General features: G+C 42.6%; 2 protein-coding genes across 2 annotated transcripts in view; one reads left to right on the forward strand and one right to left on the reverse strand.

Annotated features, from left to right (window-relative positions):
- The window catches only part of NAA15 (N-alpha-acetyltransferase 15, NatA auxiliary subunit), a 33,216-nt gene extending 22,167 nt beyond the window's left edge, over positions 1–11,049 (reverse strand). The window contains exon 1 of the mRNA XM_079306290.1: positions 10,905–11,049. Coding sequence (XP_079162416.1) covers positions 10,905–10,958 — 54 coding nt within the window. The 5' untranslated portion in view covers positions 10,959–11,049. The remainder of the gene's footprint in view (positions 1–10,904) is intronic.
- On the forward strand, positions 11,018–14,007 carry NDUFC1 (NADH:ubiquinone oxidoreductase subunit C1). The gene is made up of 3 exons (XM_079306320.1): positions 11,018–11,513; positions 12,059–12,162; positions 12,996–14,007. Exons 1-3 carry the CDS (start codon positions 11,375–11,377, stop codon positions 13,125–13,127), a joined length of 375 nt encoding a protein of 124 aa, XP_079162446.1. The 5' UTR covers positions 11,018–11,374; the 3' UTR covers positions 13,128–14,007.
- The last annotated feature ends 513 nt before the right edge of the window (positions 14,008–14,520 follow it).

Consider the following 14,520-nt stretch of genomic DNA (forward strand, 5'->3'; position numbering starts at 1 on the left):
GTGTAACTAAGGCACTGTCACAAGCAGATGGAGCACTCTGGGGTTTTGCAGTCTGGCTTTGAGTTCACCTAGCTCAGATGCTGGCTGGAACATGAAATCTTATCACTAAATGGTTCCATTTATTGTACTCTAACAACCAGGCTCTCACCTTGAAGTTTAAGCAAAGTCATATATCCCAGATGGGATATATGCTAGAGACAGGAAATATTTGCACATAAATTTTTCTGGGGTGATACAAAGCTTATAATGCAAGGTAGTTTGGAACAGAGCAAACTCACTGAGAATTGTAACAGATTCTTTAGGCTTCATGGAGGAAAGACTTACAAGTTTACATCCATTTACATCTACAGAAAGATTCTCATAACCCAGAAACTACTTTGATAGGGCCAACAAATTATCAGGAAACAATCTGGATATACTTTTATCTCCACAATATAGCTCTGTATATTTCCGCAGTAAAGCACCAAAGGTCTCCTTTGACACGTTATTTCTGGATCAAGACAAGTTGGAATGATTTCCTGTATACAATTTCTCCAAGTTTTCTAGCTAATACTTTCAAGCTTTCTTCATTCTAATAATGCAAACATTTCAAATTGAGTTGTTTTACTAGTTTCCTTATTCTGTGTATGTGTTCTATGTACACACTGTATGTTTTGACAATGCAAGGAAAGGAACATATGAAATTGAGGTCACATTTTCTTCTTCAAAAGAAGCTTTCTTCATAGTGGGCCCAACAGCTTCATTGAGATTCCCCTGCCTGAAGCTGTGCACATACTTAACCCATTCTCCAGGGAGATTATGGGCTAACAAGCTTAAATTAAGGTGTGAATGAGACAGAAGGAAGTCAGGATAGAAGCATATGCAACCATGGCTGGTATAAACCTCAGTGCACCTATTGTTTCAAGGAAGAGACAATTCAAACAACAAACTTTTACTGAAAAGGAGACAGAAAATATATACACAGCCTGAGAAAAAAGATCCTTAAGCAAGTCAGTAATTTCTAATTAAGAGAAGATAAAAGAACCAGCAATTTAAATTTAAAAGGAAAAAAAAAAAAAAAAAAAAAGGTCACAGAAGCAGGAATGGTGACATGTCAAGTATTCCTGGGATATAAAGATACAGGCTTTCTGGAAACAGGAATTTTATTCATCTGGGTAGCTTGTTTCCTCCCAGATGAATAGCTTGTAGCAATCATTTCCAGAGCTCCAACCCTTGCTTTAGGACAGATGTTCTGCAGAAGTAACATATTATTCTGTTTCAGAGATGTCTAGATGGGCACAGCTGCCTGCACTAAGCTCAATTCCTGCACATATAAATTTCAAAGCCAGCAGTGAGAGCGTGCTTGTGATGCTTGACAGACAAGTGCTGCAGCTACGACTTGTGACATCATGCAATGAGAAAACATAAAAGCTAAACTTTAAAAGAGCAAAATTAAGAAGGCTAATGCTGCAGAAGAGCAGAATCTGACTTCAGTACTGAAACTATCATACATTTTCTGCCCTTCGAAGTTTTTCATTTAATAAGTTACCAGATCTCTTAAGACATCTACCAAACTTATCTACACATGCTGTGGCCAGAATTACATCCTATTCCAAACAGACCAAGATGCTTTTTATACCCCTTAACTGATTTTCTATCCTTACAGCAAGGAAATAACATCTGCTTTAATACAATTTTACAAAGAATTGGTAAGATGGGGCAGGGAAAGTATGACTCCATCAAAATCATCAAGACTATAGGAGGGAAGTGACAATTTGCATTTGCATCACTTCCCTCACCAAGTATTTATTCAATGGATCAGAACACACAGCAATTACTAGACAGACTGACATGAAAATTTTAATGAACAGAGATAGCCCATATTCTCTAGAATCCCAAGTCTGAGGTGGAAGGAGGGCTTGTATTCTGGTGCTCTCTAAATTGTATTAAGGGATTTGTGCAGACTTAGCCTCTGGCCAGCAGATGCCTTACACATGCACATGGCTCACTGTGTCAAATGTGAATGAATTCCTCCACATTTCTTCTTTGGTGGCTGCCATGAAGAAAGGTAAAAAGACTCCCACTACTTCCAGCTTGCCTATATCTAGCCACAGCTCATGGCCACACAGAGTATATTTTCCCCTTGCCCCATTTTTGAATCTTTTCCCATCTACTCTCTAAACCTTGCTGCCAAGCCTACAGGTAGTGAACATTGACATGGATTCTTGAATCAAATAACCACAAGGTTGTTATACAAGGCCCATGCATTACAGTAGCTCTAAGAGCTGCTTACCATAGCAGAAATTACTTTGATCCCAACCTAATTCAGCATTGTTTCCTTTGTATGCAGTGTAAACAAACACATTGTCACAAGAACATTTTAAAAATTTTATATTTTTTTAAATGCAGGCTCTCTTAATCGTTTTTATTCTCATTATACTCTTGAAGTCTGTTACTAATTTTTTCTTCATACCTTTTTAAGTTTTAAGCCTGTTTTGCCCTTAAAATGCTTCTTCCCAATCCCTACCTCAACTCATGAACTACTTTTTAATTTTTCTTTCCCCCACCTCTGCTCAACTGTAGCAGAGGAGAATGAGTCAATGATTTTTCATAGGTGCACTGGCATTTGGCCAGTGTCAAACCCATGACAGCTACCTGTAAGCAAGCAGCATATTTTACCTCCCAAGTAATTCTTCCCTCTCAAATAGACATTTTAATGGTCAAATAAATGTGTTTCCAACTAAAACTAAAGGATAATAGTCAAGGGCAGCATTTTGACATGCAGGTGTGCCCCTCAGGATCAAATAAACAGGACACAGCAGACTGGACTCTGCCATTTATACATGAAATATTTTGCACATATTCACACCCAGGAATGCAAATCCTCTTTTATCACAAAGCTGTCTTCACAACCTGCAAGCACTTAACTAAGGTAAATAATTTAATAGCTCTTCAGACTTATACATGCTATTTTAAGACATTTTATAATAACTACACTGCAGACTGAAGTGTGTTGCATGTTCAGTAACATCAATAGTTAAGATCAGTTCAACAGCTCTAGCTCAGCAGAGCACCAGGAATTTCCATGAGCCTGACTAGAAGCTTCACAGTGAATCTACACTGCCACCAAATGCCACTCAACCTACACAGAGAATCACCTCCATCACAACATAAAACAGAAAACTCCCTTTCAAGCAGGGACACTTGAGAAAATACACTGGTACAACCTAGCTGATTTAACAGTGTTTTAAAATTAATTTGCATCAGTAAAACAAAAGTCTCATAGGAGTCTATCCAGCCAGGATTCTGCAGCTGATTAAACAGGTGAGAAGCAGACCCAAAAGTGTTTCATTAGTAAGATGAAGACAGTCACAAAAGGAAAAACCACCATTCCCTTCTCACCTGAAGCAAGCAAAACTAGAGGTTTTTCCTCATGAGTAATTATCAAAGACAAGAAGGTACCATCTACTCCCCAAGCTCACAAGTGGGAGCACTGGGGCATTATTGACTTTTTTTTTAATTCTTACTTGAATCAGCACAACTGGTTATACAAAAGAGCGGTGTGAGAATAAAATCCATACAGCAGAACCAGGTGGGTGGGATGGGATCACATTACCAATTGTTATGCCCTTTGAAATTGAACAGGAACCAAAAATAGTGTTCTATTTCCATTAAAGAGACAGAATTTAACAAAAACAGTATGAAGAACTTGTAACTGTTTTCTAAGACTGTGCTTTACCAGGTCAAGCTTTTCACTCCAATGTAACACCCCACATCTGCAATTTAACTGAAGTAAAATGAATGGAAACTACCTAATGCCCCTATAAAAACAACCAACCAAACAAAAAGCCCCACCAAAACCCCCACAGGAAATCACTTCTCACCCATAAGTAATGCTGTAAAAGCAAACATCCTAATTTAGCCAATGCTGTGACAGACCAGCTGAAGTGTATGATGTTCTTCACCAAATGAGTGTCAAAATTGGGACTAAACCCCAAAAGACAGAGTGGCAAACTGAACTTCTCTGTGGTTCACTGTATTCAGCTCCTCTCCCTCAGCCAGAGGAAATACACTGGAGACTATTCCCCATCACATACAAGAGTTACCAGGACAGATGATCTACACATGGGCATAGGTTTGTTTTACTTGTATCTGAAGACCCCAGGAGGAATGGGGAATGAATGAATGAAGGGGCTGCTCAAACAAAACATTTCACAGATTTGACACTGCTGTTCTCTTCCCTAGGGTTTTGTGGCTTGAGCCACTCCATGGTGGACATGGAGCTGGACTAGATGACCTTCAAAGGTCCCTTCTAACCCAAATTACTCTATGATTCTCTGACAAACTACAGCTACAGCAGTGTGCTCTTAGGGGACCCCACAGCTTCTCCCAGGGGCAGTCATGGATGTACACTTGGGGCAATGCTGCCAACCATGCTCAGAGACCTGCAGCAGCAGGAAGCACTGGAATCCTTGGCCTTTGCATTACCTAAGGTGTGCACTTACATCACAGGATATGCACATCTGCCACTCTTGATTCTATCTATTTCTTCCAGCACAGTTCAGATGCAGCACTCACCAGACAGTAAATTCAGGTGCTGGGCAGCTCAAGGCTGATTTCACACTTCATCTCTCTCTACAGGTAGACGAGATCAGGTCAAGTCACTAAGGTGCACTAATTCAAGCTAAATGTAGTAAAGAAGATTCTGAAAGCTGGAAGCATTAGGAGCTACTACTCACCATGAATTAGTGGCTCCTTTGAGCACTAACCATACCAAATAGCTCAGGAGCTCCAGGCAAAAGATATTCCACCACATTGATTCAATTTTATAAAAAACACAAGATGTATAAACCAAGGACTGAAGGAACCACACAAATCTTTCAGCTATGTTAATGCTGAAAAACTCTGGAACAAACTTGCATAGTTTTCTGCTGTCAAACTGAAATCAACTATTTTCTTTCAGTGCTCTGAAGTGTTAATTAATTGAACTGCTCAGTGTAACAAACAGCTTCAGCAATGGTTCAAAGGATTCATAAATCCTCCTCTGCACAGCATGCCTTGCCTTTTGGAAGCCACTGATATCTTCCTAACTAGCAGTGCTTGTTAGCATACAACCAGATGAACCAAAAAAGTCAAAATTCAAATTGGTTAGGAAAAATGTAAAAAATATGTGTACCTTCTCATATAATACTAAGGCAGAAAAAAAATAAAAAATCTATGCTATGTCTATGCTTTTGAGTTGGTCTCATTCCTATATTTAACAAAATTCAGCTGGAAACAGGGGCTGACAAATAGTTAACTACTCTTCTAGAAGACTAGAAATCCTCACTTACTGAAGACAGGACTTGCTGAAAAAAAAATCATTATTCAACATCAGTTCTGTTGGCCTGTACTTGCCTAATTAATCTCTTCTTGGGGAGAATTACCATGAATTTGGCCCTGCCAACTAAAACACACTGACTCATGTTCATGACCCTGGAACCCCTACATTCAGGTTTTCACCCCTGAACTCATCAAGAAACTAACTGTACCTCACAAGAGATCCAGTATGCACAGGATACATTTGGTTTTTAATGATCATCTGAAACAACTAAGGGTATCAATTCAAATTCCAAGACCTGGCAGAAAAATTCTTAAAGGAGCCTCAGTTGTTCTGGACTCAGACCTGAGTTGAAGTGTCCATGTATCTCACAAAATAATCCAAGATACATGGGGAGGCTACTGGCACTTGCTACTCATGCATTACACCTGGAATACTCCTCACCCTCAGCACTGAGGTATGCAAGGTGAGGTCTGCTAGCACTGAGCATTGAGAAATTGTTAAATGGGTCTATTAAGATAAGAAAGGTTGTTCAACATTACAAGGTTCGCTAAGCTGATTCTGTGGTATCACATAAGCAAACAGGAATCACTGTAACAAGTCTCACTGGCCTCACTTTTAAGGGTGGCAATGAATAATTGTTAATTTTCTCTAAATTCCTTATCAGCAAAATCAGAAAATTATTCCTTAGGCCCACTCCCATTGCATTGTCACAGTGCTGTTGCAGACAAGAGATTTAAACCTAAGACATCCAGAAAAAGTGCAGTCAACAAAATCTCATTAAGAAAACCTTTAAAAACCAGAAATAAACACAGCTTCATCCAACTCTAACCAAAATAATCCCATTTATATGTTTCTGCCCTTTAACTCCATTGCCCCAATTAAAACCACTTTGGGTTCAATTAAGATTATCTATAGCCACAACAATGTTAGACTGGTGATAATCTTAAAACTGAGAATGTTTCTGTTAATAAGTCTTTTATTTTCACCAACTAAACAGGTAAAATTATGCTGCTCCTCAGAAATCCACAGCAGTTATTCATGTTTCTACAATTTCTGACAGCCCCAGTGACAAAAAATGGCCTAATTTCATGAACAGGTTTTAGTAACACATGTATTGCCCAAGTGAATCCTCAGTGTCATCCTAAAGTCTCAAACAGTAATTAATTTCTTAAGCAGCTTTGAGAAATAGTTGTGAAAAATAAGATCAGGAATTCTGCTTAAAGCAGCAAGTCTATCCTGTACTTCCATTCCAATGTCTCTGCCAAGATATCATTTCTCTTCCTACTACTACTGACCAAGCAGGGTATTCCTCTTGGCAAAGAAAAACCCAGTGGATTGGCATCTCAACAGACAAGCTATTGGAAAATTGCTTGTTAGCAATTACATATTTCAACTGAAAGAGCACATGGTAAAATTCCTGATTACTGTACAGCCATACAAATGCAACAAAGATTGCAAACAGACCAATTTACTTTGTTACTGATAAAAGTGAAATCCTGGAAATCAAGTCTTAAATTAAGATGATGCAAGAGGAGATTTCCAAGTCTGCCACCTCAGCAATCTTGAAGTCAGTGCCTGAATCTCTATGGACAGAACATTCTTTTTAAAGGATTCATGCTGATGAAGGTATTAGTAAAGGAGAAGCACTGGTCTGTCTAGTTTCAAAGTGCAGGGCCAGGGAGCAGATTCTGGAATGAAGAAACAGGAAGATGGCCCAGCACGAGGGACTTGGCATATTTACAGCAGAGGCATTGGACAGAGGTTGTTCAACAGGCTTTTTATCACAGGGAAGTTCCTACACCCCTTGGCAGAACAGTTATTAAAGCCAGCATGGAAAGGAAGACCACCAGCTCAGAGACAATGCCCTCAAACATTGCAAGGTTCAGGTAAAAATGACCAAGTGAAGGTGGCACATCCCTGCCCTGCAGCAGACACCCCATTGCTGCAATTCCCCACTGGAGCACAGCTCTGGCTGTGCCCAGCACCTAAGGAAACTGATGGAGGGGAAAGATGAACAGCCTCCGTGTGTCCAAATGGCCATGGCTAATCCCCAGTCCTGAAGAGCAAACTCTGATCTTCACACAAGGCAATATTCACCAGCTCAGAGCAGGAAGGCATCCTCTTCCTCAGCACACCAAGAGTTGTGAGTCAGTGAAACTGTTTAAACAAGAACTGAACACACTTACACAACTGCATTGCTTGTTTCCAACATAAAATACAACGATGTTTCACTTCTTAAATAGACTTTTTTCTCTTTGCTCATTAAAGGCTAACTTCACTATGCATGGTGAAAAATACACCACCTTAGTCTGCCAGAATTCCAAGAACTTCATCCTGATATTTCAAGGGACTGAAAAAACTCTTCCACAAAATACATGGCACCTCTAACAGCTTTGCATTTAATTTTTCTTCAGTAGCATTTCAATAAATATATTTAACTTCTACATCCAAGGAAAGCTTAATTGAATATTTATCTTTGGGATTTGTGAAATAAAACTGAACATCACTGATGAACTGTACCTGACTAGATACAGCAGATTAATAATGTGGCAAAATGCCAGGAATGGTCAAGGAATGTTGATCAGTTACACTTATTTAAAAATAAAGTAAAAATCAGTAATTCATACTTTCTATAACTATTAGTTCTATAGTTGATAGTAAGGAGTGTGGGGAAGGAAATGGAGTAAACTACTTTTTCCAAAATGCCAACTTGCCCATTACTATGCTGTGTTTACTATTCTACCCTTTCCCCTGCCTCCACCTGAATTCTTCTCCAGTAATTTCTCCACTGCCTAGAAACTATGTGTGCTCAAAATAATCATAAGGACTCAATTACTTTAATGTTCAGATGTTGAGATTCACTTTTGCTTTAAACTCCTCAAAATCTCTGAGCAGTAGAACATCTCCTTATAGAGATAACTGCAAATAGTTAAAAGCATAAAAATTATATGTGCTAGACACTTTTTTAAAATGGAAGTGCAAGTTTAAGGAGAACAGTGATTGCTAATCCTGTGGGTGTTTTTTTTATTCAAGCTAATCATGTAGATCTCTTTCCTGCTGTACTACAGGAACTCTGAATTGTAAAATGCCTTTCAAATGGAAAAATGTTTCTATCAGAGCCTCCACGTGCCTGTAAAATAACTAGAAGAGGTTAGTCTAGTTACACTGTGTTGGAACATGCAATGTGTACACGCTCCTGAACTCAGAATTTGTCAGGTAAGTGGAAATGCTGACTTATGAGCAAACCCATACACATGAGAAAGGTACTGACCATGCAGGATGCTTACTACTAAACAAACAAAAAAAGCCAAACTCTAAAAGCTAATTATTGCCCTTTGCTATGCAAAGCTGGGCAGGTTGGTAATGTTTGTGTTACAGGTATACATCTTAAAAAAAAAAAAGAAATTAGGCCATGGGAATTGAAAACACACACAAAACAGATTGAAAAAACCCCAATTTCATGCTTCACTTGCAAAAAATACGAGGCAGTTATCCAGTTAGCTCCTGTGTTTATTATCTCCACGAAAATCAGAATGGGAATGGGTTTATACTTCTATTAACAGCCTGTGTACCTACATATCTGTAGGGTACTGCATGCTTTCAATAACACTGGGGCCAGTTCCCAAAGCACCTGTTGAAGGAATCTGATCAGCACACGTGCCTGGCTGGGCCAGGAAGCAGCATGGGCTTCCCCAGGACCAGCTCTCTGCTGGCAGGGGGCTCAGAGCTGCACAGGCAGACCTCAGCTCCAGACAGCAGAACAGGAGAGGCTGCAGGATGAGAGAGTGTGAAGGCACAGGAGAAGGGAAATAATTTTTATTAGGACTTCCTAAAAGATGTCTCACTAATTCAAGTCAAACACGTAAGCAAAACTTCACAAAGTACAGTCATTATCCATAACCAGGCAGACAAGCAGCCCATTAGCAAAATTGTCAGTGTGATGAAAATCAGCTTCAAGCCTTTTCTATTCACCACGTGTTACAAAGATACCTCATCACAAGGCAGTCTTAAATACCAGACTACACATCTGTCTCACAGGCTCATCCCTGTGAGACACAGGAAAAGATCACAGTGACACAACTGCTTTTAGCCTGACCAGATACCTCAAACTCCTCGATTCTTATTAAAGATTTTCAGTTAAAAAAAAAAAAAAAAAAAAGTGTACAGAAATCTGCTTGCACTGGGGCACACCTCTTCTAATCTGAATCAAGTTATGGATGCAAGGGTGCTGAGCCAGCACTTTCTCCAAAGACACTCATTCCTCGTTTGTTCCTGCTCGCCACACAAATAGTCAGACACATCCAAGCAAAAGGAAAAAAGGAAAGAAACAAAAAAACCAACCAAACCCGCTCAGATTTAAACGCAGCAAGCTCCTTGATTCAGTGTGCCCTGTAATCACACAAACTATCCTCAGTGCAAAGGAGGATGGATCACTGAGCAGCAAGGCTAAACCCTTCCCAGCCCACAACACACCAAAAACTACACACTCAGTACAAGGTCATATCAACTCGAAGCATGACTGAATCTTTCAAAGCAGAAATCAGATTTATAGCTCATCATATTTAACTTCTAACCCTAACTGAAACTGGGTGTCTCATGGTCACATACCTGCTCATAGGGTTTTCTAGTTCTACACACTCAATTTTCACAAAATATTTTGGAAACAGAAGTGACAGAAGACTGCATACATCCCTCCCACTGAAGCGGCAGAAATGTACAGAACCTTAAGAGTGCTGTTGCCCCAAGAGTACTCGTCTTATTTCTGATTTTTTGAATGACTTAAAAATAGTAGTGTAAATCTACTTGCAAGACAAAATGAGATTTTTAGACGAAGTTGGCTTCTTCTGAGAGAAAACAGTCTAGATACAGATATCTCGGTCTTGATACAGAATCTTCTAAAAAAACAAACTGAAGTCGCTCACTAACAAACTCAAGACAATTCCAATTCAACCCAAGTCCTCACAAACACAGAGTTCCTGTAACAGCGCATGAAAGCTGAAACAAGTTCCTTAAGATGCAGCTGAACTGGGCACACTTTGCTGGTATTTGGACTGCAGAGCGTCTTAACCCCATTCTAAAAACCAGGCTTATTGCCTAAATCCCACTGAACGTTCTCTCATCCACACGCCAGCAAAATCGACTGACAAATTTCCCCAGGAGTCGGCTGCAAATTAAAACTTCGGGAAGACTTCAAAAAAACCTTCATCCTTTCTCCACTTCCTCCTTCGAAAGCCATCTTCCCAAGAAACACGGTTAAGGTCTACAGCAAAACAATGAGTTGCAAAAGAAAGAAAAGAAGAAAAACAAAGCAAAAAGAGGAATGGAGCGGACCGAGGGCGGGTGGCCGGGCAGGTCGCGGCTGCAAGGGCGAGCGATGAATGAAGCGGCCGCGGGGCGTTCGCGGAGCCCGGGGCGCCTCCCCGCGCCGGGGAGCGGAGCCCGGCCCGCAGCCCGCGGGACCGGCCGGCGCTGGGCCGCTGCCCCGGCCCGGAGGAGCCGCCAGCGGGGCGGTGGCGCCGGGGCTGCGCTCCCCGCCGGCTCGGGCTGCGAGCCGGGCCCTCCTCCAGCCGCTCCCCGCCGGGCCTCCCGCGCCGCCACTCACCAGGATGCGCTTGAAGAGCGCGTTCTCCTTGGGCGGCAGGCTCACCGACGGCATCCTCGCCGCCGCCGCCGCCGAGGGGTTCCGACCAGGAGAGCGAGTGAGTGGGCGGGCGGGCGGGCTACGTCCCGTCCCCGCCGCTCGGCCGCTGCCGTGAGCCTCCCCGCTGGAGCGCCGCCGCGGGCCCGGCCCTTCCGGCGCTTCCCGGTGCCTCCCGGCCCCTCCGGCCGCCGCGCGCGCCGGGCTCCCCGCGCCAGCCCCGGGCGCGCTCACGTGGTCCCGAGCGGCCTCCGAGCCGCCGCCAAAATGGCAGCGCCGCGCTTCCCCAGCCGGGTCACGGCGCCCCCGCGCATGCGCCGCGGCCCCGCGCCGGCCCCGCCCCGCCGATAGTCAGGGCTCCGCCGCCCGGCCGCGGCCGGCCCGCCGTGCTTGCCGAGCGGCGGCGGCGGCGCTGCTGGGAAGGGCGGGGAGCCATGGGCTTGCGCGGGTGTGGCGGGCCCGGCGCGGCGGAGCTCGCCCGCCCGGGTGCCGGGGCGCGGGCGGGGCGGGCTGGTCCCACCCCCGCGGGCGGAGCCGCGGCCTGGCGACAAGATGGCGGCGGGGCTGAGGGCGGTGCGGCGCTGGGGGCTGGCGGTGGCGGCAGCACCACCGCGCCTTGGTGAGCGGCGGCGGGGCGACAGCCGTTTCTGGGTGGGCTGGTGGGATTTGTCCCGGCCCATGGACCTGGGGCCGCGGGAGCTCTAATCTTTTATTTATCTGTTTGGAGTTGGCGTTGCTTCCAGGCCGCGGGCTCGCCGTGTCTCGGCGCGGTGGTGCCTGCCCGGAGCGCCTTGGGTAGCGGAGCACGGGAGGTGGGAAGGCTTTAGGCAGGGACAGTGAGGGGCAGCCTTATAGAGCAGAAAGTGCGGGTGGAAATAGTTATTGTGGCTGGGCAACGGGCAAAAAGCACTGCTTTTGAGTTGGCAGTCCCTGTCTCCTCTCTGGTGGATCAGGGAGTTGTGGGCATCCTGCAGGTTTTAGCTGTAACAATGTCATGGAGACCATTTCATAATTGCATTCCTTTGGGGTTTGCGTTGTGGTTTGGTTTTTTTTTTTTCCTGATTTTATGAGAGTAACCCTGAGGAGTGTTAATGCATTTGTAACTTGTGCCTTTTTAGCTTTTACTCGTTCTGCATCTGTGGTGAAAAAAGCAAATAATGACCAACCAAACTGGCTGGGAGTTGGCATGGCATTTGGCACCAGTGCTGCCTTGTGGGGTTTTGTAAGTGTTTTCATTTGGTTTTGTTAAATTTAATTATTCCTTAAAGATCATAATAGTGGTAAGAATGCAGTGACTGCAACCTACTAAGTGTATTGGGTAATGGGTGGTCATAGCAGGTGTCAAGATCAAAGCATGATTATGTTCATTACTTATGTTGTCCCAGCTTTATGTTCTAGTCTTATTTTAAGAAATGAACAGCCTCTTGAGCTTCTCTCTGTTGCAAACTTAAAACAGCCACAACATAATAAATTCTTCAAGCCTGTTGGATTAATGCTTTGGCATTATTTTCCCTGTGGTCTTTCTAAAGAGAAAGAAGACCTAGGGATGTGCACAGATAATGTTGAGTTTACCAGACTACCAATGCGTTTCCTTCTTACTTTTTAGCTGTTTAAGGTGGTTTTGGCTGATTTCAATAGATTAAGACCACTTTTTCCTGAGCAAAGTGCAGGTATTCTCTGTTTCAGAGAACTCACAGACTTTATGCTGTTAAAGTAAGCAGAGTGTAGTAGCTCTCAGGAAAAATCATGCTGGATAAACAGCACAATGCTTTTGGGGTGGGATGGATTCCCTTTGGGATTTTCCCCTTTTTTAGGGGTGGTGAATTGATTGGCAGTGGGAGCCCCTCCATCTGGTCAGGAAAAAATGTTTGTCCTATGAGGCATTGTTCCCACACCTTTTTCAGTTGTTAATTTACATGTGTTGTGTTCTGGATGGATCCAGTTATTACATACTGGTTTGCATTCTGATAACAACTGGTTTATATTCTGTAGAACTCTGTTGTCTGGATCCAGCTGTGAATTGTAGAGCTGTTTATAATTGCTGCTATTTTACAGCTTATCAAGGAGCATGCAGAAGATGAGATGGAATATGAAAGAAGAAAGCGAGAGAGAAGACATAAGAGTGAGGGATGTTCATGTAAGTGTGCACATACAATTGCTTTTGACTTGGCTCAACACAAATTCTGAAGAACTTTGACATTTTTTAGGAGTCAAGATACTGAACTGACTTGTGTTCTTCTTTTTATCCTCAATACTTTGCATTTTGGTTTTTGCTATTCTTGTAACTCATTCCCAGTTTTAAAATGATAAAGTGGCTGATCTGTGTTTTCATATATTCACTTGTGTGCCTATTCCCTCTCAGCTTTCTGTCTTGAATATGCAGACTCTTAGGAAATGACACATCTCTTAGTGTTTTCAATAAATCAAGGTTGTAAACTGAATACCTATAAATGGCTCAGTGGCAAGAAAATAAGAGTGACTACCAATAGCTTATCTTTTCACCTTGTGTTTTATTTTAACTTGTATACAGTGGGGTATTTTTTCTCAGTTACACCTCTGTATTACACATATAATGATGTACACTAAATTTACATTGACCCTGTAGTTGTGTACTATAGGGCAGTGTATGTGGTTATTGTCCCTTTTCAGTATAAAAACCATAATTTGTGTTTCTGCCAGCTAAGAAGCCTTTGGGGATTATGGCCTCAGAGCAATTAATATGCCACATGAAAATATTCCTCATACTACAGAAATGCTTGTGGTGCTGTGGTTATTTTACCCCACAAACATTCCTCTCCAGATAAAAATGCAGAATGTTATGAGATGTTTCTGACCACTTCCATCACATCTGTTTTTCTTTTTGCTAATAATTTTTTCTCTTCTTTCTTAGGCTCATGACATGGTCACAAAGAGATGTGCACTACAGGGCAAAGTGTATACATGGTTGTTGTCCTACAAATGAATGAGCACAGAAGAAGTTAAAAGTTATCCAGTTACTTGTATGTTCATACATTTCATGTGCATAATTAAAAATAAATTATAAAGTCTAGAAGAAACCTGGAACTACTTTCTTTGCATCAATATTTCATTCTGCTGGTCTTGAAGTTGTTCTATGTGGCATTTCCATTTCACAGTTTTTCAGTCTTCTTTTTAAAACTGTCTTTGCTATTCTGGAAGGTATATTACAAAATTAGACATCAGTTCAGATGAAGTTCAGTAAATATTCCAGAAGTGTATTCTTGCTCTGCCATCACTTTCACTACTAAAGTTATGAAATAAACAAATATAGGGATGGGGTCTGTATAAATGCTAAAATATGAGTTTTCCTGTGAGTATTTTGGGAACTGGCTGTGCCTGACAGGTGCCCACAGTGGTGGGAGAGCACAGCCCGTGTCAGCCGTGGGTGTGAGCCCTGCCTTCCGAACACTTCTGTGCATCAAGGTCAGTCAAGGACAAAGGCTGGGAAAATGGCACATGGCATTAACTGGATCATGGAGGCGACAAAGGGGCTCTGTATGGAGAAAGGAGTGGAAACAGGGCAGCTGCCTAACTGTAGGTGGGACAAGGACAGCTGCACAGT

This window comes from Erithacus rubecula (assembly GCF_903797595.1).
Source record: "Erithacus rubecula genome assembly, chromosome: 5".
NCBI lineage: Eukaryota > Metazoa > Chordata > Aves > Passeriformes > Muscicapidae > Erithacus > Erithacus rubecula.

Excerpts from the sequence above, each read along its gene's own strand:
- NDUFC1 (XM_079306320.1), top strand. The coding sequence starts at position 11,375 with ATGGGCTTGCGCGGGTGTGGCGGGCCCGGCGCGGCGGAGCTCGCCCGC. Across the intron at positions 11,514-12,058 it reads TGGCGGCGGGGCTGAGGGCG|CTTTTACTCGTTCTGCATCT; the intron begins GTGCGGCGCTGG and ends GTGCCTTTTTAG. Across the intron at positions 12,163-12,995 it reads GTGCTGCCTTGTGGGGTTTT|CTTATCAAGGAGCATGCAGA; the intron begins GTAAGTGTTTTC and ends GCTATTTTACAG.